This window comes from Artibeus jamaicensis, unplaced genomic scaffold, assembly GCF_021234435.1.
Source record: "Artibeus jamaicensis isolate MK-2021 breed Jamaican fruit bat unplaced genomic scaffold, CSHL_Jam_final contig_384, whole genome shotgun sequence".
NCBI classification, from domain to species: Eukaryota; Metazoa; Chordata; class Mammalia; order Chiroptera; family Phyllostomidae; genus Artibeus; species Artibeus jamaicensis.
In genome coordinates, this window is record NW_026521810.1 from 12946085 (window position 1) to 12972091 (window position 26007).

General features: G+C 55.5%; 1 protein-coding gene and 2 long non-coding RNA genes across 7 annotated transcripts in view; 1 reads left to right on the forward strand and 2 right to left on the reverse strand.

Moving 5' to 3' along the window:
• PAX8 (paired box 8) overlaps window positions 1-13111 on the reverse strand; it is a 52098-nt gene extending 38987 nt beyond the window's left edge. For all 5 annotated transcript variants that reach the window (XM_053664669.1, XM_053664665.1, XM_053664668.1 and 2 more), the window contains exons 1-2: window positions 13021-13111; window positions 12611-12713 (exon numbers count right to left, since the gene is read on the reverse strand). In XM_053664669.1, the coding sequence (XP_053520644.1) occupies window positions 12611-12635 (25 nt within the window). In that variant the 5' untranslated portion in view covers window positions 12636-12713; window positions 13021-13111. The remainder of the gene's footprint in view (window positions 1-12610; window positions 12714-13020) is intronic.
• Window positions 13112-13291: 180 nt separating this feature from the next.
• LOC128627328 (uncharacterized) lies at window positions 13292-15112 on the forward strand. Its single transcript, XR_008391494.1, has 3 exons — window positions 13292-13370; window positions 13754-13893; window positions 14430-15112. It is a non-coding gene; the product is annotated as an uncharacterized LOC128627328 (long non-coding RNA).
• A 5108-nt stretch (window positions 15113-20220) lies between these two features.
• LOC128627310 (uncharacterized) lies at window positions 20221-21891 on the reverse strand. Its single transcript, XR_008391476.1, has 3 exons — window positions 21777-21891; window positions 20917-21183; window positions 20221-20305 (listed from the first exon to the last, which is right to left on the reverse strand). It is a non-coding gene; the product is annotated as an uncharacterized LOC128627310 (long non-coding RNA).
• Between the last annotated feature and the right edge of the window lie 4116 nt (window positions 21892-26007).

Genomic DNA, 26007 nt, shown 5'->3' on the forward strand with positions numbered 1-26007 from the left:
CTCATTGTGGACCCCACGCCTGGATCACGGCCAGTTTCACGGTTTCACAGCAGCTCCCTAAGTGCCTGACGTCCCTCAGGCCCCGCCTCTGGTCCCAGCACTTGCCTGCAACGCCCCAAATGGGTGCCATGGCTGGAGGCACTGGCGCCAACTCTCAGTCACCCCGTCCCTACAACACGCTCTCAGCCAGCCATGCACCCTGGCCACACAGGCCTGGAGTTCTAGCTCCAAAACACTTCAAAGGGCATCGTTACACTAGAATTTAGTACAGTGTGTAAATATATACCCAGTCCTTCAGAACAGCAGGCATGGAGTTAGGCTTTGGGTTACAGAAGTCCAAAGACCACGGCTCTGCTTTCACTGACGTTCTGGAGGAGAGGAAAGGCTTCAGCGCAGATGGATGTGACATGCTGAGTGAGCGGGAGAGGGCGGAGCTCTGAGCTGTATGGGGTGCAGTGGTGGGGGGGGTAGTGTCTCTGAGTCAGAGGCAGAACTCTGCCAGCTGTCCCAGGAGTGACCAGCAGGAGCAGAATGCGGGGTCCTGAGAGAGTGTGCTGCTCCAGGGACCAGAGTCAGCTTGGAGCAGGGGACAGCAGTGGGGTTCTTACAGACCATGGGCTTGGACAGAAGAGAGGGCAGGCGTTCATCTAACCTGCCATCAGGAAGCCTGAGTCCTGCACATTCCAGGCACGAACTTCCAACCTACCTGGGTCGTCAATGTCCCTGCCCCTTCAGAGCCAGGCACCTAACTCCTCTGCCCTGGGGTTCGTGGCCTCTTTATCAAGTGGACAGCTGTGGTAATGATCTGTGGGAGCTGGAGAGTTTGCATTATCAAATGTTCTTTCTTCTCTCCATTTCCAGCCCTGTTCCGGATAATCTCACCCTGGTGATTTTCCAAAATACTCACTGAGTCCTGACTGTACTTCCTTTCAATCCAATCATTAACTGGCATTTGCCGGCAAACCACTGGTGTATAATCCGAGAAGATTCCTTTCTCACTTCCAGACCCTATTTCGCACTACTTCTGTATGCAAACTCACGTCCCAGCCAACCAGTCTTTGCTTCCAGACACACCATGTACATCCCCATCTCCAGCCTTCGCCCATTCAACGACAGTGCCTGGGACACCCTCCCCACTCCCACCCCCTGACAAAGCTCGGGCAAGGACCTCCTCCTTAACCACAACACTCACGGATACCCTCACCTGTAGGGGCCGTCCCGTCTGACCACCCTCTCACTGCGCCTGCTCCCTACTGGGCACTCAGGTCCAGTTACCAGTGGGGCTTAACTTCTCACACTGAAGTCTCACCTCAGAGGGGGAACAGTGGTTCTCGCTCTCTCCCCAGCACTTCACACAAATCCGAAATCCAGTGAAGGCTTCACAAGTGTCTGTGGTGGTGCTGTTCACATAATTCTACAATAACAGGCGTTATTGTTTTGCCAGTTCGCCTAACTTGTGCATTCAAGTTTTGAAGTTTTCCTAACACGAAGCACACTGATCCTTTCACGTGATAGAGCTGTGATTAGTTTTCTATTTTCTTTATAAGTGGCCACCTTGGGACTGAGGAAAGAAAGTTTCCTTCGAGGGAATTTGCTGCTGCCTTAGAGGCCTGAGCTGTCCCAGAGGGACGCCTCCCTGGTCCTGGGGATGGGTGTCTTGCTGGCCTGGGCTCAGGTGCAGGGTGGTGAGGCTGGGCAGCGGTACCCACTGAAGTGGCGAACATTGGCAGGCCTGGGCAAATTTGACCCAACATGGGACCTTTCTGCAGGACACTGGGTATCAGTTTGACAGGATGGTTGGTCGGATTTAGAGCATCTGTGAGGACCAGCTGGTTGGGAGTAAAACTCCCCAAACAAGATCTGGCACAGAGTAGGTATGTGGTAGGTGCTGCATAGGTATATGTACGGGTGTTTCTAGTGTGGTCTCTAGGGCAGCATCAGAACTTCCTAGGGCTCTGTTAGCAAACCAAGGGCCTGCAATCAGCATCTTCACAAGCTCCTGGCAATTCTGCTGTAGGTCCAGCATCTGAGAAGCACAGGCCTAAGTCAGACACCCGAGGCCCAGCCAGAGACCTTTCCTGTGTGGAGTTCTCATGCCGGCCCACCAGGGAGAAAAACCTTCTCCCTGCAGGGCACCCTGCTTCCCAAAGATTTGCAGGAGTGGATCAGATGCAGATGCAGATGCAGATGTAGACACAGCCCCAGGTCTGCTCCTAACTGGCCATTTGACCTTCAAATTGTCATATAAAACAGGGCTCAAACTGCCAACCCCACAGGCACCCAGGGTGCACAATGTAAGGAGGCCCTCACTCTCGGGCCTGCCCTGTCCTTGCGTGAGCTCGCAGGCGAGAGCCTTTTAAACTTTGCAGCCTGGGTTCCTTTGTGCCTACTCGAGTCCCAGTCTTGGCTTATGCATAAGTGTATATGTGTGTCTCTGTACAATCTGTGTATGAGAACGTGTTGTGTCTGTGTGTGCATGTGTGTATGGCTGTGTCTCTCTTGTGGGCATGTGTCTGTGTGTTGTATGTGTGTATGCATGTGTATGCATGTGTGTGCCTGTGCATCTGTGTGTGTACAAGTTTCACCAGTCCAGTGCACACTCAGAAGAGGCTGCAATCAGCACTCCCTCAGCTCAGCCAGCCCTCACTCCACCCTGTGCCTGCTCTGAAAGACATTACCGGTCAGGCTGAGAAGCCCCGTCTGTCACATGGAGCCCCTGCTGTGCCTGAAACCTGTGGGGTCTGGGCAAGGCACATTTCTCTGGGTCTTCGTTTCCTGGTCTGGGAACCCTTTTAGCCTGGACCAACTCTGGGTCCAGAACTGTGGGTGTAACAAGAATCCATGAAGCTCCTGCAACGTGTGAGGCACATCCCCCCGGGCACTAAAGTAGCTCAAGTGTACACAGTGAAAGCTGCAGAGATAAATGTTCCTATACCAAGTAGATGATAAACAGGCCATAAAAATTAAGTGCTGGGGTCTTGGGGAGTGGGGAGGATGAAATAAGTTGCAGGAGGCCTTAGCTTTGAGGATGCCAGGATGTGGGGAGCCCGTGACTCAGTGTTTCACAAATATGAGGTCAGTTAGTCCTCAGCAGCCCACAGAGGCCAAAGCTACAAGTCCACTCTACTTGTAGAGTGAGGTCACACAGGCTTAAGTGTTTGAAGGGGATGCAAAACCAAGTGTGTCCTGCTCTGAGGGCTCAGCCAACAAGAGGGCAGGTAGGCTACCTGGCCTGAAGGCCGGTGCCATGGACGTGGAGAAATGGAGAACATGCACAAACGATAGGAGGCTGCATACAACTGCGTGTACACGGCAGTACAGACAGTGACTTCCAGGAAGTGGACAGAGAGCAGTGTGGGCAGAGGCATGATGTGCTCCTGGCCTCAGATCTCTCAGAAAGATGGACACCTTCCGGCCAACAGGACCAGCCAGGCCCTGAAGACAGCAAATGAGTCGTTGTCGGCGGGTCTCCTGAGAGCCGGCCCCACCTGCAAAAGAGTGTGCCCAAGGCCCAGTTAGGGGCACCTGTCCCCACAATTCTGTGGCCAACAGGAGCGGGGGACATGGAATCTTCCTGGTATGGACACTATCATAGCACCACAGAATTTAAGGGCTGGAAGGGCCCAGGCCTTGTCACACTGCCAAAGAGATGGGACGCCCTGAGGGGGTCCTGCAGAGTGCAAACCTCTGAAGGCACCGAGGTTAAGCACGGGCGTGTTCAGCAAGCGTTCGATTTGGCAGAAGTGGGCCGGCCTCCATGGCATTTGCGCCTACAGCTCTGCAGTGTTTTGCCAGGAGCTCGCCGGCCACCCTGGACCTAGAGCCAGTGGAGACCATGTGGAGCCGGCTGACCCTACAGGCTCCTGCCGCCTTTCCAGAACATCCAGGGGCTCAGGCCGGATGAGGTTTATCTGGTATTGGCGGTGGTGTGGTTGGACTGGGTGACTATTCAGAGAAATGGCTTTGGTGTGTCCACCACCCAGGGTGTTAGTTTCCAGTCTTGGCCTCCCACTGACTTGTTCGGTCTGATTCTTTCCTCTCTTGCTGGTATTCTGTCCACTTGAGAGGGAATCACAGGACTCCAGCTCCTGGCCCTGAGGGCCTCTCACCTGTCATCTACCTTGACTCCCTGGCAGCATTTGCTGGCGTGGCACCTGCCCACATCGGGCAGACTGCTAAACTGAATTAAACCTCAGGCCTCAGATTCCAGCCGGCTCCGAGCGTGGGTCTGGTACCTCTCCTGCGCCCGCACTCCCCCCATGGCCTCGTTCCTACTCCTGGTTCCCACCTTGAAGGCACAGCCAGACACCAAGTGCAAGTCAGGGGGTCACCCCATTCCTGCCACCTCCTTTTTTGAGGATGCTGAGACCCCTCAGTGCTGAAGAGCAAAACAGAGCAGGGCCCAGGGACCTGGGGCTCAGCTAGTCACAGACTTTTAAAGGTCAGCCAGGGTTTGCTGTTGTGCCAAAGCCGGGCTATCGTTACACAAAACAGGAAAATGTAAGACGGTGGGTGGGGAGGGGAGAGAAGGCAGAAGGTTAGTGAATGTTCATTAAAGGTTATTGTATGGCTCTAGGTCATTTAGGAGCAAGTCTTCCTCTGGTCTTGCCTGAGCCGCACACAGAGCCCACACCCCCCCTCCAGCTCGACTTTCCTCTGAGACCAGCTCCACTGAAACCCTAGCATGTTCCGGATTCCAGCAGGATGTCCACAAGCACCGTTCTACCACCAGCCTGGTGCTTCCCCTTCCACCGGGCGTTGTGGTGAAGGGAAGCTGGGAGCACTTGTCCAGACGGCGGGCAGCTGCTGGCGGGGCGCGGGTTCTGAACCGCACTTCCGCTGCGCCCTTTCTTTCGGACCAACCGATGCAGGCGCAGCCTTTCACTTGTATCCATGTGGGGCATCCAAGGGCCTGTGCTGAAATCTAATTGAAACAAAGTTTTGGCCAGGGTTCTGAGTTATTAGTGGAAAGCTTCAAAGAAAATACTACAAAAATGTGAGGTCTGGGCATCTATCTGCTCTGGAGGACTTTTGGAGGCCGTCCTCCCCGGTGACCACTGAATGGAGAGGGTGAATGTCTTCAGTAGCTGCTCTGCGCCGGGTGAGGATCCTGGTCTAACTTTCAGTACTTCCTAGAAACCCTGATAGAGATGAGGAAATTCAAGGCCAGAGAGACAGCTGGCTTGTCTCAGGTCACATGGGGAGAAAGCAGCAAGGTCAGGTCAAGGTCAAGGCTTCCCAGGTCAGCCCCTTCTTGCTCCTGCAGAGATGGGGAGGCTGCCCACTGGGCTTGTTTCACAGTGACTTCAGAAGTCCCCCTCTCGAGGCCTCACACCCAGAGTTTACCCTGGAATAACTGGTTCTGCTGACCTCCTGGAGCAGCTGAGGAATTAAAACACCCGGAGGGCGCCGGGTCTGTGCAAATGCACAGCTCCCGCGGGGACAGCAGATCGAGCTGTTTCTCTCTCAGACGTGTCGCCCAGGCAGCTCCCTGACCTGTCCGCTGTGCTGGTCTGACAACGGCAATATGTCCCAGGGGACTCATCGGCACTAAGTACTCAGGTCACTCCAAGGCCACTTAGGAGGACAGTGCAGAAGACAAAGCTGATGAGCTGTGTGGCTGAAGATGGGAGAGAAAGGAGTTAAGAGAAGAGAGTAAAACAGTTTTTCCCTCAAGTTGTCTGCTTGAAGGGTTTTCATCAGAGAAATGCCACCAGCCCAATCTGCACAAGCAAAGAAGTGAAATATTAAAATTAAATCTCTTCCCTGCCAACGTTACACTAGGAACACACGACTGGGTTTGAACCCAAGTGAAGGGACCCTGAGAAGCGGCAGAGGGACTGAGTCTAAACTTGGAGAACAGGGATCCAGCACCCCGCGTGCCCACCACTCGCTGTCCGGGGACGGGGCACGGTGACCACACCGACTTCAGGGACTGGTCTTCCCAGTAACTGGGAGGCTGATTCCATCTCACCCACTGACCGTTGGTTTGTGACATGGACCCAACAGGGAGGCCAAGTGTGGATTGGAGGTGCCCTGGAGTAAGTTTATGTTTTGGCCTGTGATTTATTAAGGTGCCTGTGGACAGCTGCTTTTTTGGTGGGGATGATATAACAGCCCTGGGGGGTATGTACCCAAAGAAAGCCCCCTCTCTCTGCCTTCCCTGTTGGTCAATCATCTCCCTCCTCACAGGCACCTCCAGGAGTGCCGTCCAGGTGGAAACCACCTCTCCCACTTCGCAGATAGGAAGACTGAGAACTGCACTGGAAAGGGGGCTGTTCTAACTGAGCTGGAGAGCTGGGGACACTGAGGAGGAATGCCCGCCGAGGGACTAAAGGCCTGCCTGCTGCCACGGCCGCCACGCAGGCCCCTGTGCCCTCTCTCCCAGGGTTCTGGCCCGAGTTCCCAGTGGAGTTGCAGGTGCAGATCGTCTGGTGCCACAGGGCACTGTGATGAGCTGGGCTCTGGGACAGGAGCAATGGGAAGGGGACTTGGAGTCACATCTGAGCAGCAGTTCCCTTCTCTTCTGCAGAAGTGTCAGGAGCCCGGGAGAGTCCTGAATCCCATGCCTACGCCGGCCTCAAAGGTAACAAGGAGACTTCCATTTGTTGAGGTCTCCCTGGGTCCAGGGTGCACTCAGCTCTTCCTTTGGATGTGAAAGTGGCTTCAGCAGAGCTGGAGCAGCTGGGGGCTGGCTGTGCTGAGCCCTCGCCACACTTGGCCTCTTACGCAGCATTCGTGATGAAGGAAGGATGCACAGGAACCAGCACAGAAACCGAACCCAAAAGTCTCTCAGGAAGGAGACTCCTAGGCAGGGTCCAGCAGTCACTGCGGAGCCCGGACTCGGTGATGTGAGCCTCGCATGGGAAACAGAAACTGTCCCTCGAAGCTGCTCTGTCGTGTCCCACATAAGAGACGTCTGCTCATCATGTCCCCACATGGCCGGGGGAGGGGTCTGGAGGGGCTTTCAGGAACCCAAACCGGCTTGTCGGCCCCAACTCAGGACTCGAGAAAATGGTTATGAATTCTCATAGTCCTACTTAAAAGTATGTGGCCACAGACACACAGGGAAGGGTGGGTGCCTCTGGCCAACCCTGACCCAGAGCCTCCATCCAGGGTCTCTGACCATGGGCTGGGGAAGCTGGGATCGGCCTGGGAGAGTGGTCGGCAATGGAGACCTTGGACCAGGCCTCTCTGAACCTCTCCCCCAAAGAGAAACCCAGCCCCTCTACTGGACATGGTCCCTGCACATCCCCAGGCAGAGGACCTGGCTCACAGTGGACCCAGAAAGAGTCACCTCCCCAAGAGTGCTGAGTGTGGGGCTCATTCTTCTCTCTTCAGAGGGTGTTTCACATCCTCAAGTCCTATCTCTGAAAGGAGTGGGGGCTGAGAGACTCAGCCTTTCCCCAAGTCTCAACTAGAACAAAAGCAAAGTGCAGTCTTGAATGGGGTGCATTCCCCTGCCCCCTTCTTTTAAAATAATCATCTTCTTCCTAAACAAAGTTCTTTTACCCTTTGACTCCTTGTGTTCTCAGAAGCACAGAGCTCAAAGCTCTCTCTGTGCAACTGGAAGCTCGGCACCTCTTGGACTGGTAAATACGGCAGCTTTAAAACGCTTAGCTCAGAAGTCAGACCAACTGTGGCGAGAGCGCAGACACATCCCGCACAGTGGCGCAGAGCAGGCTCCTCCTGAGACTAGGACTGCGGTTGCTGCCTGAGCTGGGGGGCGACTGGTGCAGGCTGGGCGAGGCGGGGGCGGGGCACAGCCCCGGAGCAGCCCCTCTGCCCCAGGTAGCTGTGCCCCAGAGCAGATGAGCCACCTCAGAGTCCACTCAGGACCTGGCGTGGATGTCTCTAAGCTCTGCCAACATGTCACTGGAAATGTCCCAAGGTAAGAGGAGCAGCTTTATTCTTCTCCTCCAATGGGGGCTCCTCTCCCTACCCCCACACTTTGCGTGTGGGTGAAATTCACCAGCGAGACAACTGGGACGTTTTGCAAAATAGAAAGGGATCACTACATAATTTGATATGCATATTTGAGGAAGTTTTCCTATGAAAAATAGATACTTTGAACACACCTTCAACCACACACACATACATTGTTTTTATGAGAGCCAATTAACAAATGCTAATTCATTCAGGCATATCTCCACTGAATTACTGTTTCATTTAATTGCAGGGGAATTTTCCATTACTAAACTCTCCCTTGCTGATTTTTTTTGCATTATTTATATATTTTTCAGTTTCACTAATAATGAGGTTGGTATGTGATATTATCTGCTCTTTGTGAGTCTTAAATTTCTTTTTCATCTAAAATGTTTCCTCATTCTTGCAGCTCCACGTAGTCTGGTAGAAACGTCATTAAAAGCAGACAAGATTTTACACATAAAGGATTGAAAAGGGCACTGGCTGAATTAACCCGACAGGGGGGCACCTTGTCTGACGGGGCTGCTCTCGGTTCAGCTGTGCGCGTGAGCACGAGGGTGTCTCCACTCTGGGCTAGTGTGGCAATATCTTCTATGTCAGCGAGTCACAAGTCTGTCTGTGAAAAGATTGTGGGCGCACAGCTAGGAATGAAGCCCACAGGGGCTTTAATAACAAACACACAATCTCTCTCTAAGTCCCGAGAGCGCAATGCACAGCTCCAACTCCCTTTTCATCGACACAAATCAGGACTTTGACTTACTAGTCATCACAGATCCAGACCAACTGGCTCCCAAAGGTCGTGCCTTCCTTTATTCCTAGAAAAGTGAGGGGTTCCAGTGGAGGTTAGGGGTTGCTTAGGGGAGCTGGTGGGAATCATGTTCAAAAGGATGTGTTCTGAAGTAGAACTTCAACTTTCTTATACTGAATGACCGAGGTTCCATGCACCTGGCCACCTTCGTTTCTGAAATAAGTTTGCTCATTTTTATTCTCCAGCCACCTTTTCCCCTGCCCCCACACTGCCTACTTTCAGCTTTTTTGTCTGTCTGTCTGTCTGTCTTTCTTTCTGTTAATTCTTTCTTTCTGTTCTTTCCCTTCTTTCTCTTCCACAGAAAGAAATTCTGGAGGATGTGAATGATTAAACTGTTTACTCCGAGGTTTAGGTATGAAAAGACATGTCACTGTAAGTAAAGCTTCACCTTTATACTCAACTCTATCAATAATTACAGAACAAGGATGACTATTAGTAAATCTTTCTTACAATTAGCTCTTACAAAAATAATGCCATTTATTCTAAGTATATTGAGTTCTATTGATTTTACTTGACACAAAAATTCATTACAAAGCCGACTAACCTCCAAAGTAAAGTCAGCATATAAAGGGATTGTGAATGCTACGCGTCCATGGGAAACATAAACCCATAAAAAATGTTCCCATTAGAATTGGAGATTTGAGGCCCTAAATGCAAAGTTTTCACATACTATTTTAATAGTAGACACTCTCCTTTGAACAAAAATCTATTAATAATTATAATTCTATAAGATTGACTTGTGTGCTGTGTTCCCTCACTTCCTTTGTCTCCTTCAGCCGAATTAGAAGAGTCCTTTTGGGTATAGATTGATAAAATTAATTAACTTTCCTTCCACTCCAAAAAAAGTCCCAAATAAATGCTTCCAATCGACATCAAAAAGTGTCCATTAGAAATAATTACTTCTTATCAATCAGCGGGGCAATTAAAGTGACAAAGCTTGAAAAGATACTCATCTGAAAACTAATTCACGAGGTAGCTAAATTATCTCCTAATTAACTTGCACTGAGGCGGGTGGGAGGAAGGAGCATCTGGAAACAAAGATGAATCGAGGAGCCCCGGTGCCCCTTCATGCCCTTTCGGACCGTGTCCATCCCGGGAAGACCTTATTTTCAACCCCAGCGAAAAACCTGCGAAGAAAACAGGCGCTCCGCAAACGCCTTCGGCCCCTTTCCGCCTTTCCGAACCCGGAGGAGCGCGCGGGGCTCCGCGTCTCGGGCCTGGGCAGCGCGAGGCAGGCCCCTGCGCGGTCCGCGGTCTCGTTTTTGCATTTGCACAACCGATTTTCAGGAGCTGGCGACAGGGCGGAGGCAAGGTGTTCCACATAACTTCTAACGACAACCCGCTTGCTTTATTAAACTCTCTTCCCCAGTGACGCACTATTGTTTACGTTGACCTTTGTGTGATGTTTATCACTTTCCACACCTCTTTGAATATTTAAACAATGCTTTTACTTTAGAGGATCTTTGGTCCCCGATGCTACAAAATTCCCAGTGGTTTTACGAAATGCTCAGCCCATTGCTAACCAGCGCGCACCAGAAGAACTCGCTATTCACTCTCCACATCCCTTCGGAATAGAGCTGCCGAAAACACACACACGAGGCAAGGTCAGCCGACAGGGGCCCAGGACGCGCTGGCGGTCGGAGCCCCGGGCGCTCGGGACTCGCGGGGAAGAGCGGCTCTGGGCTTCGGAAACGGCGCGCCCGCCCTGCTCCGGGGAGCGGCCCCGCAGCCTTCGCCTGGTCCCGCCCCAGGGGGACGCGGATGGGAGTCTCCAGGTGAAGGCCTTGAGAAGTGGGAGTGCTGGGGGGGAAGAAGCAGCTGGCACCTGAGCGAGAAAAGCGCCTACAAAACCAGGAGGAGCGGGTTTGTGAACTGAGCTCTACACACGGGGCAGCGGCGTCAAGTAAACGGACCGGAAAGACGGGGTCCTCGGCCGGGTTAGCCCGCCCGGGGCCCAGAAAACGAGCAGGGGCGGCCTCCACCCTTTGGGCCTCGTTTTAGGCAACTCCCTTTTATTTCATTAGCGTTGCATTAAACTACAGGAGAGAGTCTCCTCCTCCCTCCCGCTCAGCTTTATTTCTTTGTTCGGAGGCGGGGAGACCCCTGACTCCCCTGGACAGAAGAAGGCCCCCCGGCCGCCGCTGCGCCGCTCCGTCCCCAAACCAAGGGCCGTTTGCTTCGGAGCTCTCGAAATCCTCGCAACACCTGAGCCTGTTGCTAATTTAAAATAAAAATAAAGTGTGTCCTTTTTCTTTTTATCTTTTCTTCCCATTTGTTCTAATGACTGCTTCTAGAATGAAAATAAGTAGCAAAACCAAAATCAAGCCAGCCCAAGGAACTGAGACTTCCTCTTATGTCTCAAAGGATCTGGTCCAGCGCGGTAAATTCGGGGTCCGAGAGCACTCGCTACTAACACCTCCAGAAAGGTCAGGGGACAGTCGGGGCGACGGGCTGGAAGCGCTGGACCAGCCTGGCGTGGGGTCCCGCACCCGGAGAGCGCTCGGCCTCCAAGACCGTCCCGCTCCCGAGGCGGGGCGACGCCCCGTATTGTACCCGATTTGGCTAAAGACTAAGGGGCGAAAGCACGGTTCTGGCCCCAGAAAGTGGTCCACGAGCGCGCGTGGCGCCCGGGCTCGGCTGAGCAAGGGGTGCCGGGGCAGCCCCGCTCGGCCCCCGAGCTCCGGGAAGGGCCGCGAGGTCTCCGACCCGCGCCCCCGGAGGGACGGCGGGGAGGGGTTACTGCGGACCCGGCGTCCGCCACGCAATAAACCCGAACGAGGAACAGTCCGGCGCCCCGGGGCTCCCCGCGCCCCACACCGCGGAGCCTGGGCCCGGAGATCCGAGGCTGCGCGCGAAGCCGGGCCGCCGCGCTCTGGCTAAATAGAGATCTCAGCCGCGCGCGGCGCGGATCCGACCCTCCTTATTATAACAAATGTCCCGTTTGCCGAGCGGACTTCATATTCGCCAAGAATTCATCTGAAATATTGATTTCCTCTCACTTCTCTGGCCCAAATCGATAGCGCTGCGCCCTGGCCCCATAAATCGCTTTCCCCACGGCCGACCCGACTCCATTCATCACCGCGGCCGGGCCGCGCCTCTGCCCGCTGTCCGCACTTGATGCGCGCCGAGTGGCCGTGCCCAGCGCGTCCATTACCCCGATGCTAGAGCTCCTTCCGGACGAAGACCCGCGCCTCGCACCCCGCCCCGGCTGGGCCAGGAGAAGGAGAGGGCAGGTGCCTCGGTCAGGGGCTCCGAGCGCCGTTGAAAGCCCTGGGCCCAGGCGCCGGTGAGGAAGGGGTTCGACACCGCGGGCAGCTCAGTCCTTGCAGGCCGAGATCCCCGCGCGGCTCCCCGCCTGGCCCGCGCTCGACCAGGAGGAGTCCGAACCCCCAGCTCAGTCATGGCTCTCAGACCCAACCACCGGCTACTTTCCCGTTGGGTTTAGAGGTGCGCGGGGCCCACAGTCCGGCCAGGGGATCTAGGAGAGCTGCGCGCATCCGGACAAGGGCTTAGTGGTCGAGGCAAGGGAACTGCAAGTCCAGCAGGTCCCGGCCCACACTCACGGGCCGTGCCAGCCAGGGGTGGGCGCGAGGGACAACTCTCTGACCCCACGAAGAGCTCCTCGCCGCTCCGTGTGGTCCGCAGAAACCAAGGCCTGCGGGGGCAGCTCCGCCGGACCCAGGGAAGCTCAGGGCGGAAAGCCGCGCAGCGGTCGCAGCGGTCGCAGCTGGGAGACAGGCCCGAGGCGCCCCAGCTGCGTCCCCGCGCAGGAGGGACCCGCGAGCCCGGCGCGCACGCCCCCAGCCCTGCGGACCCGAGCGCACGCACAGACGCACAGCGACGCGGGGCTCCGGGTCCGGCCACGCGCGTCCTTACCGGATCTGATGGAGTTGTGAGGCATCGCGGAGGATCGCTCGCGGCCCGCGGCGGCTCAGGGAGTCCTCACGCAGGTCCCTGACGCATCCGCCGCACCGCTGCCCTGCAGACCCAGGGAAAAGGGCGTGAGAGCAAGTCTGCTGCCTTAGACCTCCGCCCGGGCCCTGTCCCCCTGGCCTTCCTGGCGTGGCTAGAGTCGAAGGGTTTAGGAGAAGTGTGGGCAACCTCAGCCTGGCCTAGCACACACTTGGGGGTCTGCCACCAAAGTCCCGACTCCAGCCCGGGTGCCCTCTTCCTCTGCCACCCCAGCCTCACCCAGGTTAACTTGGGAGAAAAGGCTTCTTGGGACCCTTTCTTTCTCGAACCAGCCCTCTCCCCTGGTCAGCTTTCAGCCAGCCTCCGCAGCATACCTGGCCGGCAGCCGCAGGCCCTCAGTGCCTGGGTCCGTCGCGAGGGTGCCCTGGGCCCGTCGCGAGGGTGCCCTGGGCCCGCGTTTCTCCTCGGTCCCAAGTTTGTTCCCATCCGCCAGGCATCGCCACCGGTTTTATCCCGCCAGGGCCCTGAGACAAGGGCCTGGAGAGGCTCGCAGCCCGCCGATTGGCTGGCTGGGTGCAGGGGGGTGCGGGAAGGGGAGGATTTTGCAAGGGGGGACATGGCTGAGTGGACTCAGGAGTTAGAAACATTCTCTGGAGCTTCTGTTTCCAGCGGAGAGGAGAGGGAGGCAGCCGAGTCCCAACTCAGCAGGCCTGGGAGTGTTCAGGTTTGGGAGACGGAGACCTCAGGGCCCGGCCCGAGGGTCTCGGTGCCCTCCCCGCCGCTGACCGGCAGACGGGAAAGGCGCAGCTGCTTTACAACACCCCGTCCTCTTGTCCGCACAGGCCAGGGGCCTGTTCTCTCACAGGAGGGAACTTTTGTTTCTAGCCTGCTCCCTAAGGCAGAAGCTGCTCACCTGCGCACCACTGGTGTGGACTTCTTCCAGGGCGGAACCCTGCGGAGCCCTGAGCCGGGTCCCTCCTTACCACCAGGCAGGGCCCACACACCCGCACTGCTAGGCTAACCACAATGGTCACAGCCATCTCACAGGGACCCCTCTGCCAACACATAGAGCACCAGGCCTCTCAGCCCTCTTTCTTGCTCCTCCAGGATTTTGAACTTGGAAGAAGAGTTCGGAGGACTGGCAGGCAGTGAGGGCCTAGATCCCACCTCAGCGTGGAAGGCTGCTAGAAAGGGACAGGACCGGCCGACCTCCGGCCTTGACTGCAGGAGCCAGCAGCCTTGGGGAGGTGAGGGCCTGGGTGTGGGTAAGAAGGGTCTCTCATGGGGGCTGAGGATCGCTTCGTGGTGGCCATCTCTCAAGGAGAGAAGTGGGGCACAGGCAACGCTGTAGAGGGGGGCGAGGCTGGATGCCCCCTCGATCTCAGGCCAGGCTCCTGGACTCAGGGTCACAGCTGAGAGGACAGCGGTGCTCCCTGGCCCGGAGGGGCTGTGCTGCCTGGAGAGGCTGCTCTGGGGCAGTGAAGGGGCCTCAGAGACAGCTCGTTGGGGCTCTGTGTGTGTGTGTGTGTGTGTGTGAAGTCACACAATTTTTTCTTAATTAAAAAAACTTTCTATCTTTCAGACTAATCCACTTGCTCCTCCCACTCAGACTTTCTCATTTCTCGATTTAGCAGAAATTAATCATTTTGTGAAAAGAAAAAGAATACGGATGACCCTAAACATATCCTCCACATCTGTGCAGGTCTCTGAACAAAACAGTAGGTGCTTCATTGTTTTAAAAGTCTCTCTGACGTTGTCATTTGCTGTCGCTCTGTGTTTGCAGATGTGCAGAGCCCCCTCTCTGGTTGGACCACAGGGAGCAGCTCGAAGGACGCTGAGACGGAAGCAGGCCCTGCACGGCATCGGTCCCACCACCTGCTTCTGTAGGGCAGCGTGGAGCGTGGATTGTCCTGACCAGCCCCTGGCCCAAGAGTTCTGCAAACCTCAGAGAGGCCTCCCACTGAGGGGCTGAGAGGTACCAGCTGTGCTGGAACTCAGGCCTCCTTCTTGCTCATGCTCTTCTCCCCTGAACAAAACAAGCCTCCTCCTTCTCCGCCCCACCCCCCATTTTTGGCAAAAGTTCTCAAAGGACAAAAAAAACCCCAGCAAGTCATCAAAACGTTCTGTTCCCATCCCATTTGTAAGCTCATCTTTAAAAAGTCACTTTAATATGAAAACAGTGTACAAAAGCTACCTGCACACAACTTGAGAGCAGCCCTTCCCCAGACTGCAGGTGACAGGAGGCAGCTGAGCGGAGAAGTCCTTCTGGCACCACAGGCAGGAGGGACTCAGGGAGCCCCTGCCCTGCTCGGGCCCTGCTCCCTGGGCTCAGCGGGGAACAGGCCTGGGGGCTTTTCTGCGTCCTCGTTCTCTTCAAGGAAGGCCAAGAAAATGGTTATTAACAGCACCCCACCTGTTGGGGCCAGCCTCCTTGTCTGCAAAATGACGAGGTTGAGATTTTATATATATATATAAAGGGTGTGTGTGTATCCCTTTTATCATGTTTTCCCCCCTCAAACTTAAAAAAGAACCATGATTCTTAGTTAAGAATGAAAATCTCAAGCCTTCCTTTGACGTTACTTAAAATTTTGAGGTAAATTTCGCATCACAAGTAGGAGGCTCTCAGTTCAATGGGAAAGTCAGAACACGCTTCTTAGGATCAACGCCTTCCTGGGCCCTTCGCAGACTTGATGTCTGTGAGCCTCTCCTGCCGAGACTGTCGACCAGTAACCTGAGGTTAAAGCTGAGTTACAATTTTTTAACCCAGTGTTTTTCCCAGAAAATTGATTTAGTTCTCAATATGAAAATAGAGAAGAGAAAGTAACTCTGGCTTGCCCTTAAAATTTTTACAGATCTGGCCACAGATCTGAGTGTTTCTGTGTGGAAATGAATATTCTTTCCAGCTTAACATTCAAAGAGTTTAATATCCATCCCAGGCAATGAACGGCCTAAGCCCAGTGAGTAGTCTGTGGTTTTCTAAGTTCAGGCTGATCTGCTGAGCCTTCTAAAGATGGTCTTTTTTCCAAGGCTCAGCTGAAATCCACTGAGCTGGTGGGAGGGGTGGTCAGGGGCGAGGCGGAGGGCGATCGTTCCCTGGATGTGGGAGTTGGGTGCCAACACAGACTGTCCCAGGCAGAGCAGGATGAGCCGGTCATCTAGCTGATGGAGCTGGGAAGCAGGTGGTGGGGGGTCTTTTTCAAGCAGCTTGGAGTTTACACTGACCATGGGCGGCGTTCAGCTGTGCAGCTGGAATCTTGCCTCCTGGCTCCGGCTGCCTGGCCCCTGAACTCCAGCATGGACCATGGGCCTCTTCCCCTTGGCCCAGGTGCCCCGGGGGAGGCCAGCCTTGGGGGAAGGTTTCTGGCCCCAAGAACCCTTCTGGGTTACCTGCCCGCCCTGCACCACGTGGTGAGCGCCTCCTGGGACTCCGGTGCGCTCTCTGGGCAGGAGACGGCCACTCCTGCTTTGAGTTGGGAGGTGAGTGGCTGGGCCCCGGCTCCCTGGGATGGGCTCTTGCCTTCCTCGGAGCCCCCATTCCCTCTTCTTTAGGATGTGGGTGCAGGTAGGAGTGGCGAGGGCAGGCCTGTCCTAGCTTTGCTGTGAGGTGAAAGGAATTATGGATGCAAAAGCCGTTTGAAAGCTGCGGCTCTGCACAAAGTTAATTATTATGAGACAACAAAGGCAGGGCAGCACTTCCAAAAGGGCAGAGTTAAAACTGCTCTCAAATTTTGCAGTAGAAGTCGGTTCCTTTAATCCTTTCCCCAGAGCTCTGTGAGTTTTTCAAAGAGCCGACTGAACCCTAGGTGATGGACAGGTGATTTCCTGTTGGCAGGAAAGGGCCAGTGAGTGGGAGTAGGTGCAGGGTGGGTGGGGGGGCCGCATGGGGGCAGGGGTGTCTGTGAGGGGACCCAGAAAGAGGGAGCACAGCTGAAGGCAGAAGGGGCCCCACAAGGGCAGAGCCTTCAGGCGGCAGGGGTTTGCCAGGGCAGAAGGGCCCAGGGCAGGCTCTCGCCCCTGACCTGCTCGGGTGTGCCACAGCCACACGAGATTCCCACCAGGTCCCCACAGCTCAGGAAACGTCCACAGCCTGCCCCCAGGCCTCCTGCTGGTGGTGCCAGAGAATCAATCATTAATGATCCTCCTCTCCTCCCCTCCTCCCCTCAGGCTTTCAAAACCCAGAAATAGAAATTCAGGTCCTGGCAGGTGAAAGGAAAGGGCCAATGGTTGTGGGAAGCACTTTGGAAAAAGCCGCTGGTGGCATTTGTCCAGTTGGTGTTGGGCTGGAGAGCTGTCCTGGGCCCGTCTGTCTTGAGCTCCTTGCGCACCTTCAGTGCCTTGGTGGCTGCCACCTGGGCTGCAGGGTGGAGACCGCTGCTCCCAGGCTAGTGCAGTGCCGGGAAGAGCCTCACTGGGGAGCAGGGAGGAAGGTGACGGGAGAGGAAAGGGGTCAGGTAGAGAGGGGATAACGCAGGCCAACAATAGTTTCTTTTTTTTTTGAGTTACAGATAATGAGCTAGGTCCTTTTTCAACCTGTTTTGCAGATGGGAAAACAGAGCCCCAGGAAAATAAGGACCGTGTCCAAGGTTCTTTGCTGGTGGGTGGTCGCCTCAAAGTCCTAATGAGCACTGGTGACCCAGGCCTTAAGTGTTGGGCATTCTGCTCTCCCAGCCTAATCCGCCCCCCCCCTTCCCAGTGCCTCTGCCCCTCCCTGCAGGAAGAAGGTTCTGGAACCCAGGGAGTGGCCAGGGTGAGGTCAGACCCTGCTGGCTAGAGCACTGCCCTGCACCAGGAGAGTGGAACAGCTCACTCTGCAGGAACGCATCCCTGCAGCCCAGCCCTGCCTCCAGCCCCCAGGGGCAGGGCTCAGGGACCCTCCCAGCCAACTCCGGCCACCTGAGTGGGCTGCCTTCCCGACAGCTGTTCTTGGGGAGGCGCCAAGGAAAAACCCAGGCATAGGGCTCTTCGCCAGACTCAGGGCCAGCTTTGTTCTCCGTGGCTTTGGAATGCCAGAGGTCCCTGCTCTTGGCACAAACCCCAGAATGGAGCCTGCCCTTCCCTGACCCTGGGCAGTGCGCAGGGGCCTGAGGAAGGGACCGGGACCCTGGCGGCTGGGAAGTGGGACTGGCTGCCGGTCCTGAAGGAAGGCTTCACATCTGAGCACTGCATCCTGGGCCTAGGCTGCCTCCCAGTCAGACGTCTTGCCTTCTGCTGCAGACAAACAGTCCCACCCCCTGCACCTGCAGGAGCAGCCCTGAGGATTCAGGGCCTCGCGCCCGTGTTTTGTCTCTGGGCCCCATACCCAGCCATAGGGCCACCCTCGGGGCCACAGGGCCCACATCTGGGGACAGACACACCTTTGTCTTGAGGGAAAGCTGCGCGCTGCACTCACTTCCTTCTAATAACAGCAGCCACCTCCACTGTTATTTACTATTATTAAACACCGGGTACTGTCCAGTGCCTCAAGTAGAGCCCCGTTTATTTCTCACGACACCCAGTGAGGCTGAATTTGAGGCAAGCAGCGCACAGAGGTTGCTCTGGGCCAGTCTGGTGCCAGCAGAGTTGGGGTGCAACCCGGTCTCATGTGGACCTCGAGCCAGCATTCTCTCTGCACCCAGAGGGTGTTTCCAGGGCCCAGACGTAGTAGTAGCCCCAGGAAAGCCACCGGAGAGGGAGAGAACGGAACCTGTGGGTTCCATGGACGACCAGAGCACAGAGCCGCTCCCTGCTCAGGCTGCGCGCTCACCCGGCCTCCTCAGAGCGCCCCGGACTGCGCGTGTGGGCCCGCACCTGATTTCTGCCTGGACCTCTCTCCTCCCAGAGTGTCCCCAGGGCTCCAGAGAGTAGGGTCACAATATGACATCCTTCCTGGGAGGGCGGGTGGTCTCAGTGGCCCGGAGGGCGACATTGGACCTAACTAACTGCCACTTTCCGATTCCTTGAGGAGCCACAGTCTTCCCACTTTTCTTTCTGTTTTCATTTATTTCTTTTTAGCTTATACACGTAATATATCATAAGTAATTCACACAGTGGCGATAAACGTCTTCCTTCTTCAGCCCTAGCCTGAGGCAACCCTGTTATTATGCGGCATTCGCCCTCACAGACCTTTCCCGCCCCGTCTCCTGTCCGTTCCGTGGGAACGGGGCCCCTGTTTTGGGGCGTGCGTGTGGCGCCCACGGGAGCAGCGGCACGCCAGGCCTGCTCTGCTGCGAGGGGGGCTCACTCCCTTAGCGACGCCCTGAGTGTCTTCCGTGTCAGGACACGTGTCCACCTGCTCTTCCAGCTTCCACGTCAGTGCCCCACACGTGGGGGGGGGGGCAGGACGTTCCCGAGGCTCCGCCCTTCCCATGCACATGTCCCTCCCGGCCCTTTCTTATAAAAGTTGTTCTGCAGTGAAGTTGTGCACATGTGTGAGTGCTTTCCTGGGGAAGTCGGAAGTGAGAAACAGAATGGTGGGAGCACGGGGCGGGTGCCTTTAAATAGCAGAAACAGACTCCCTCAAGCCTAGTCTGCCTTCTCTTTTCATTGCTCTCCAATACGCCTTTGCAGATGGAAGGTGAGCAGGTAAGAAGCGGGAGCTGGCGAGGTTCCCCAGTCCTGCAGGCCGTGACGTTGGTGCACAGAAGTTTGGGCAGCCATCTCGGTGGGGGAGTGCCCTTCGCCCTGAGACCATCCTTGACTGGCCAGAGCTAACCAAGGAGCAAAGACAGTGTGACCTCAGCCCTGATCGCCCAAGACCACCTTCACAGGTCAAATCGGGTGACCAAGTCCAGCATTATAATATCTCCTTCGGGGTGCAAGAGAGAGCCGGACCCCCACGCTTGGAACTCAGTCTCGGTTCCAGAACCTGAGAAGCTGTGAGCTCAAAGTCAGAGAGACCTGGCTCTGAGCTGTGTGACCTCCGGAAAGCCACTCACCCACTCTGATCCTCAGGTTCTTCCGTTTTAAAAAAGTCATATGTTATTCACACCTATCAGCAGGGTGGTATGGAAGGGATTTGTAAACTGTTAGGAAACGGAGGAACATGAGGGACGATGACTTTGGACAATTACGACTGTGCCATGTGCCAGGGCCTCCTCACTGGGACAGTCCTTCTCTCCTCCCCCTTCCCCTCACTCCCGCCTTCCCTCCCTTCCGTTCTGTGTGTGTCACTGTACAAACATTTGCTGAGCATCTACTAAGCGCTGGGCACTCTGCCAGGACCTGGGGACACAGTGGTGACCAAAACAGTCATGTCATCCTGAAACAGACAAGCCCTCACAGGGGTGTGTGTTGGGGCTGCTGTGGCCAGCGGGAGGTGTGTCCCTGACCTCACAGAGCTGGGCACCTCACAGTCTTGGCTGTTGAGATGGGACCTCAAAGCAGAGGCCAGAAGGAAGAGGCGGAACTAGCCGGGTGGACAGAGGGCTGGGAGGAGGTGAATACAGAACACTCTGGTCTGGGGGAAAGACCGCACGTGAAGGTCCAGTGGCCAGGGAGCACCAAGCACATTTAGGGAACTGAGTTCACGGCAGGGCAGTTACAGGGTATGTGTGTGTGTGTCCATGCACGCACATGTGCGTGTGCGCAGGTATGGTGGGGGGCGGAGAGTTGGGGCTGGGAGAGCGTGCAGGGTTAGATTCCAGTGTTCTTGTAGGCACGTTGAGGACTCTGGACTTTACCCTAAAAAGCAAAGGGGAGTGTGTAAAAGGATTTTATCAGGGGAAAGGAATGACCAGACTCATGCTTTAGAAAGTTTTCTTGGCTACAGTGTGGAGAATGGGTTGCAGCTGGGCAGGCTGTGTTCCCATAATTCCCTGAGGGCTGATGGGAGGGCTGGGGGTAGGAGAAGCAATGGTGGCCATGGGGTGGTGGGAAGGTGGTCAGAGCCAGCCATGGACTGCCAGCATCGTCATCAGTCTGGTATTGAAAGGATGCAGTGCTGTGTGAACCAGATCCAGTTTAAGCGCTGGCCCTGCTCTGCCCTCTGGAGGGCTCAGAGCTTGGGCCCCCCAAAGTGGCAGCCACTGCAGGCAGGTCTGGCTCTCCTCCCAGCAGCCCAGGAGAAGTTCCCGTCTGATTGTGTCAGACCAGACAATGGGAGGGAGGTGCCGGTCCAGGACCCAGACTGCACAGCTGGGCTGACAGGGTGGGGAGGAGGCGGGGCCTAAACTTGCCCACGGTTTAGATTTCAAGTCCCACCCCAGTCTAAACACGGATAGCAGCCCTGAGGCTGAGCAGCAGAGAAAGGCTGACCAGGAGGAAGAAGGGGCAGAAAGTCACCCAAGACATACCTGCCTCCATAGAGGGCAGTGGAAAAGTCTTGGCTGAGAGTCAGCAGGGTGGGGCCCCAGGCTCAGGACCGTGAGGAGGTCACGCACCACACCTGGGCCCTGGAGTTCCTGCCTCTGTCCAGGTGGGATGCAGAAGGTGGACAGCACCCTGGCCTTCCGGTCACAGCGCAGCAAAGACCATCTCCACACCGTGTTTTCTCATTTTCCACACAAAGTGCTGAAGGACAGCTTCCTTCTTAATCCCCATGGGTTGGCTCCTGTGCACTCCTGGGTGTGAAAGCTCTTTGAAACCCTGTAGGCTGAAACGGTGCTGTAGACTGATATACCTCTTCACGGTGAATAAATGCTGTTGTGTCCATTATCCCATTTCATGCATTTGTCAGTGTGTGTGTGTATTCCCACACATTGTTATTATGTCTTCTATATAATAATGCAGAATAGTATGTGTAATGCAATGCATTGTTCTATGTGTTAGAGCAGGTGCGAAACTCGGAGATAGTCCAGTTCACTCTCAGGCTGCCTAGAGCACGCCGGAGCACGGGGATTTCTCCCATTGCCTCCCGAGTCCTGCTCCCTCGCCCACACCGCTCACTTCCCTTGCCCTTCCCCTCTCCTTCCTCTTCCCTCTTTGTTCTGCCCCAGCCACACTGGCCTCTGCTGTCCTCAGGTGCACCAGGCTTGTTTCTGCTCTGGGCCTTTATGCTGCTGCTCCTTCCCCATTAGCTTGGTGCTCGCCCTTCACCTCCAAGTGTTGGCTCAACTCACCTTCTCAGAGAACCTCCAGCCCCACTGCTGCAGCCCTGTCCCCTGTACTCGGCTTATTTCTCTCCACCTTCTGACATGTCATACAAGTCACTTACTTGTTTACCACCTGTCTCCCCGAATGCAAGTAAAGGGGTCCCTGCTGTGTCCTCTATGCCTAGCGCTGTGCCTGGCACACCGGAAGTGCTCAGGAAACTCTTGCAGGGCCCGACTGATGTCTGTTGGAAGGAATGTGAGTGGCAGGGACAACTCGATGACCTCGCTGTGACAGCATGCATCCCGGCACTGGGCACACACTGGGCCAAAGTCTCAGCTGTGCATACTCCTCATTGGTTTCTGGTAGCTGGTGGTTGAAGCAGAAACTCAGTAGCCTTTGCATTTACCTGGGGATGGTGTCTGCATGCCTCTTCTTTGTTCTGGGCAGCCGAGGAGCCTCTGATAGCATCTGGGGAGGAGGCGGGCTCAGATCCTGACCAGGGTCGGGAAGAGGTACAGAGGGAGTGGCTGCCCGGGTCCCAGGGCAGCATGAGACAGCCAGACCTCCCCTCTCCTCTTTGGCACTCAGTCCTGCCACCGAAGGTCCCAGAACTCTGGGCAAAGGTCACAGCGCCTGCTGCCGGGGGCCATGTGACCACCTGAGCACTGCTGAGTTGGACAAGCCGCACAATCAGGTCATTGTGCTCAACACACAGGTTCCCTTGCCAAGCCACGCCCACTCCATCACTGCCAGACCTTGTCGGAACCCTGACTCGCTGGGGCCCCACACCAGGGAGGGTGCTGTCCAGTGGCCCTGGGGAAGAGGGGCCTGCTCTGAGACCCAGGGACAAGTAGGTGGGAGAAGGAGAGGCCGTGAGCCCACCTCGGCATCAGGCCCACGAAGAGGCAGACCCTGAGAAGAGCACTGCTGCTCGACTGTTGGTGACACTGGGACGTCAGGCACTGTCCTCCAAATCTGCTTCAGGCGGTGAAGGCTGTGGATCGTTGACTCTGATGCTTTTACAATCCAAGGCTCTCCTCCTGTCACGGCCAGGTCCAGGAATTCACTGAGTCCACTCCGGGAGGGGGATCTTCTTTCACGGGACCGGTCCTCCACAGGCCGTGAGGCGAGGATGTGGCCACTGAACTTCGGGTGGCCCTTCCAGTCTCAGAGGGCACGGGACAGGGGCAGAGGTCGGATTAAGGTGTCAGGGAGACTGTCCCAGCCTTCTCACCTGAAACCGAGTGGCCCCGGGCCACCTGACCTCTCTGAGCCTTATGTCCTCATCTATGAAACAAGGATGAAGATGTCTGTCATACCGGAGGGTGGATGATCACACACGAAACAGCGTCCCGCACAACATGAGTGCTTCTCTCACTGTCTTTTCAGGAGTGAAGAGTCACAAGGGGCTTTGCACATGGAAGACCCCCAGGCAAAGCTCACTGGTGGGTTTCACTCCACAGGCCATTCGGTGACTGTAAGGGAGTGCTCTGCTTGGGTTGCTTTCGTGGTCATGACCGGTGACTCTAATGGAGATGACACAGTGAGGTGGCATTCAGCCTGCTGGCCACAGCCATCCTGGTTTCAATGGGCAGGTGGGTAAGGAGCATTTCTTTGCTGGGTGCACTGCAAGGTCTCGAGTGCCTGGTGTGCGGTAGACCCAAAGAGGAGGAGCATCTGAATCACGGACCTCAAGGTGACGTGGTGCTTCGAGGTAAAGCAGACCACCTGGGCCCAGGGGACTTGTTACGGGTTCAGAGGTCTGCCTCTGCTTTGCCAGCATCCTCACTCCACCTTTCCATCAAGAGTGAGGGAGACGGTAAACAGCACTCACGTTCTCCACCTCGCCTGCTGCAGAAAAGCTGGTCAGGAAGCCAGGACCCCGACACCCAGTGCTCATGCCTGTTAGCCTGGCCTTTGGGGCCCGACAGGGGATTTCTGTGCCCCAAGTTTTGTCTTCCCAGAGTTGTCCTCCAGGGGAACCAACCTCCACTACCGCCAAGTGAAGGGAAGTCTGGGCCAGGGAGGGCCTTGACGAGTATTGAGCACCAGTCACAGGCGCTGTCCCAGGGCTGCATGCACGCCATTCCCACCAGGCGCCATCCTGGTACCCATATCTCTGAACAAAAGGCCTGAGACCTTGAGCTGCGGAGCTGGATGGTCTTGGAGGCTCTGCTGTGCCATTAGACTTAGCCTTGGAGCCTCACCTGGGAGAGGGAGATAATTTCCGGGGCTGCATGAGGATTAAATGAGATAAGATAATTAAAGCTCGGGGCACAGGGCTGGTTACAGGCTCCGATGATAAGATAAAATAATTTGGGTTCTAAAAGCTTCCCCTGGCTGTTACCTTGGGAGTTGGGTCCGCAGATTGCTGGGCCAATCTGCCATGTCAGAGCTATTCCAAAGCACAGAAGGGCCTTCCTTTCTCCCTGCACTAGGCTTCACCCCCAGCATGATGGCGGGTGGGCAGGAGGACTGGTGTCTCATTAGGGCCAGGAGGAAAGGGTGAGCCCTTTGGTCCAGCGGCTTATCCCTCCTGGCAGCACAGCTCGACCTGCTCCAGTTCCCTCCTCGCACCAGCTGGTCTCCAGGCTCCTTCCTTTAATTAAAAGCATTTAGTCTTCATTTGCATGGGATTCTTTTCTTTAGACAGCCTCATTTCAGAACGAACCAGGTGGTTCACTGAGCGTGGTCGTGCAGCATCCCAGGATAGCCGCGCAGAGCCCGTGCTGAGGTCCTGGAGCGCCTCATCCCCATGCATCCCAGTTTCCTCTCCCCTCCACCCCTACCACTCCATCCCTGAGCTGTGGTCAAGCTGCTGGGTCTTGAGCCTCTTTGCCCCACCTCCTTGACCCTCCTTGAGTCCCCAGACCCCCTTTAGGAAGCATGTTACAGACACATCGCCATTGGTCCTGCAAAGCCAGTCCTCTGCAAGCATCTGAATCCATGAGGATGGCGGGTGTTTTCCAATGACCTTTGTTTGCTGTACACTGGACTGAGTTCCTGTGGTATCTCAGAACGAGTCACGAGTCCTGCCTGGGAAGAACTAAGGCCTGACCGGAGAAACGGTGTTGCATGTTGGCGAGTACACAAAGAACCGTGACGTCAGTAAGAATGCACCTGAAGGGGTTCACAGGAAGGCAGGATGCAAACTGCCAATCATACCAGACCCTTGTTAGTGTTAAAAAGAAGATTCTGTTGCTGGAAAAATGGGGCAGATTCACAAAGGTCGTAAGGATGTTCTAAACACAGGCCAACTGGTCTCTGGGGCCCACCCAGTCTTGCTCAGAAGGAGAGGAAGGGTGCACCTTGGCGAGACCAGACTCTTTCCCTTCCAGGTGCTCATGATCTAGCTAGAAGATGAGACAGACCGGGAGACTCTAGAGCAGGACCTTGGCTTCTGATCCCACAGTCACCTCGATCTCCTGGGTCCAGCCTCCTCAGCAGACCTGGAGTTTTCTCCAGGACCTCCCACAGCCTGCTCAGTGCCCCACCCACCCATCGCCAGGCCAATACCCACCCCGCCAGCTGCCCCGGTGTCTCAAGGCCAAGGAGACTAGAACAAAACCAACAGCCTAGTTCTTACAGGTGAGGAAGAGGAGGTGCAGAGAGAGTTTTATCTCTGCTTATGTTGTTGTCCCTTTTCCCAGGTTAATTCCCAAGGCCCACCTCCAGATCTCTATGAACTAGTTTAACTCTTCCTTTCTCTAAACTCCTTTTCATATCCTTACACTGGGAGATGGGCTCCATGGGGTGGGATACTAGGGTTACTGTGATTTCATCCATGCAGTGTCTGGTGCAGAGTGGACAACCAATAAAGAATGAACAAGTGGATGATGAATATATGAATGGGCTCAGAACTAGACTCAGCCATCCATGTTAAGACAGAGGAGGAAAGAGATATAGACCCAATATGGAAGGGGTTCAGGCCCCTTATCCACTGCCGTGTCCTGTATTCTTCCCAAGTGTCAGCACCAGGGTTGTGTGGTGTCAGCCCCTCCTGCAGAACTATAGGGGAAAGCCAGCAACACGCCCTCGCAGTTGATTATGTGAAACCTCTGGAATTAGGACCCCTCAGGGTCCAGACATTCAGTTAACACTACTGTAGGCCCAGGAGAAGATAAGTAAGCTCAGGACTTGTGTTGAGATGTGTGGGTTTTTTAAAAAAGATTTTATTTATTTCTTTTTAGAGAGAAAAAAAAGGAGGGAGAAAGAGAGGGAGAGAAACATCAATGTGCAAGAGAAACACCAGTCGGCTGCCTCTCTCAGGACCCCAACTGGGGACCTGGCCTGCAGCCCAGGCATGTGCCCTGAATGGAATCAAATCAATAAGCCCTCGGTTCTACAGGCCA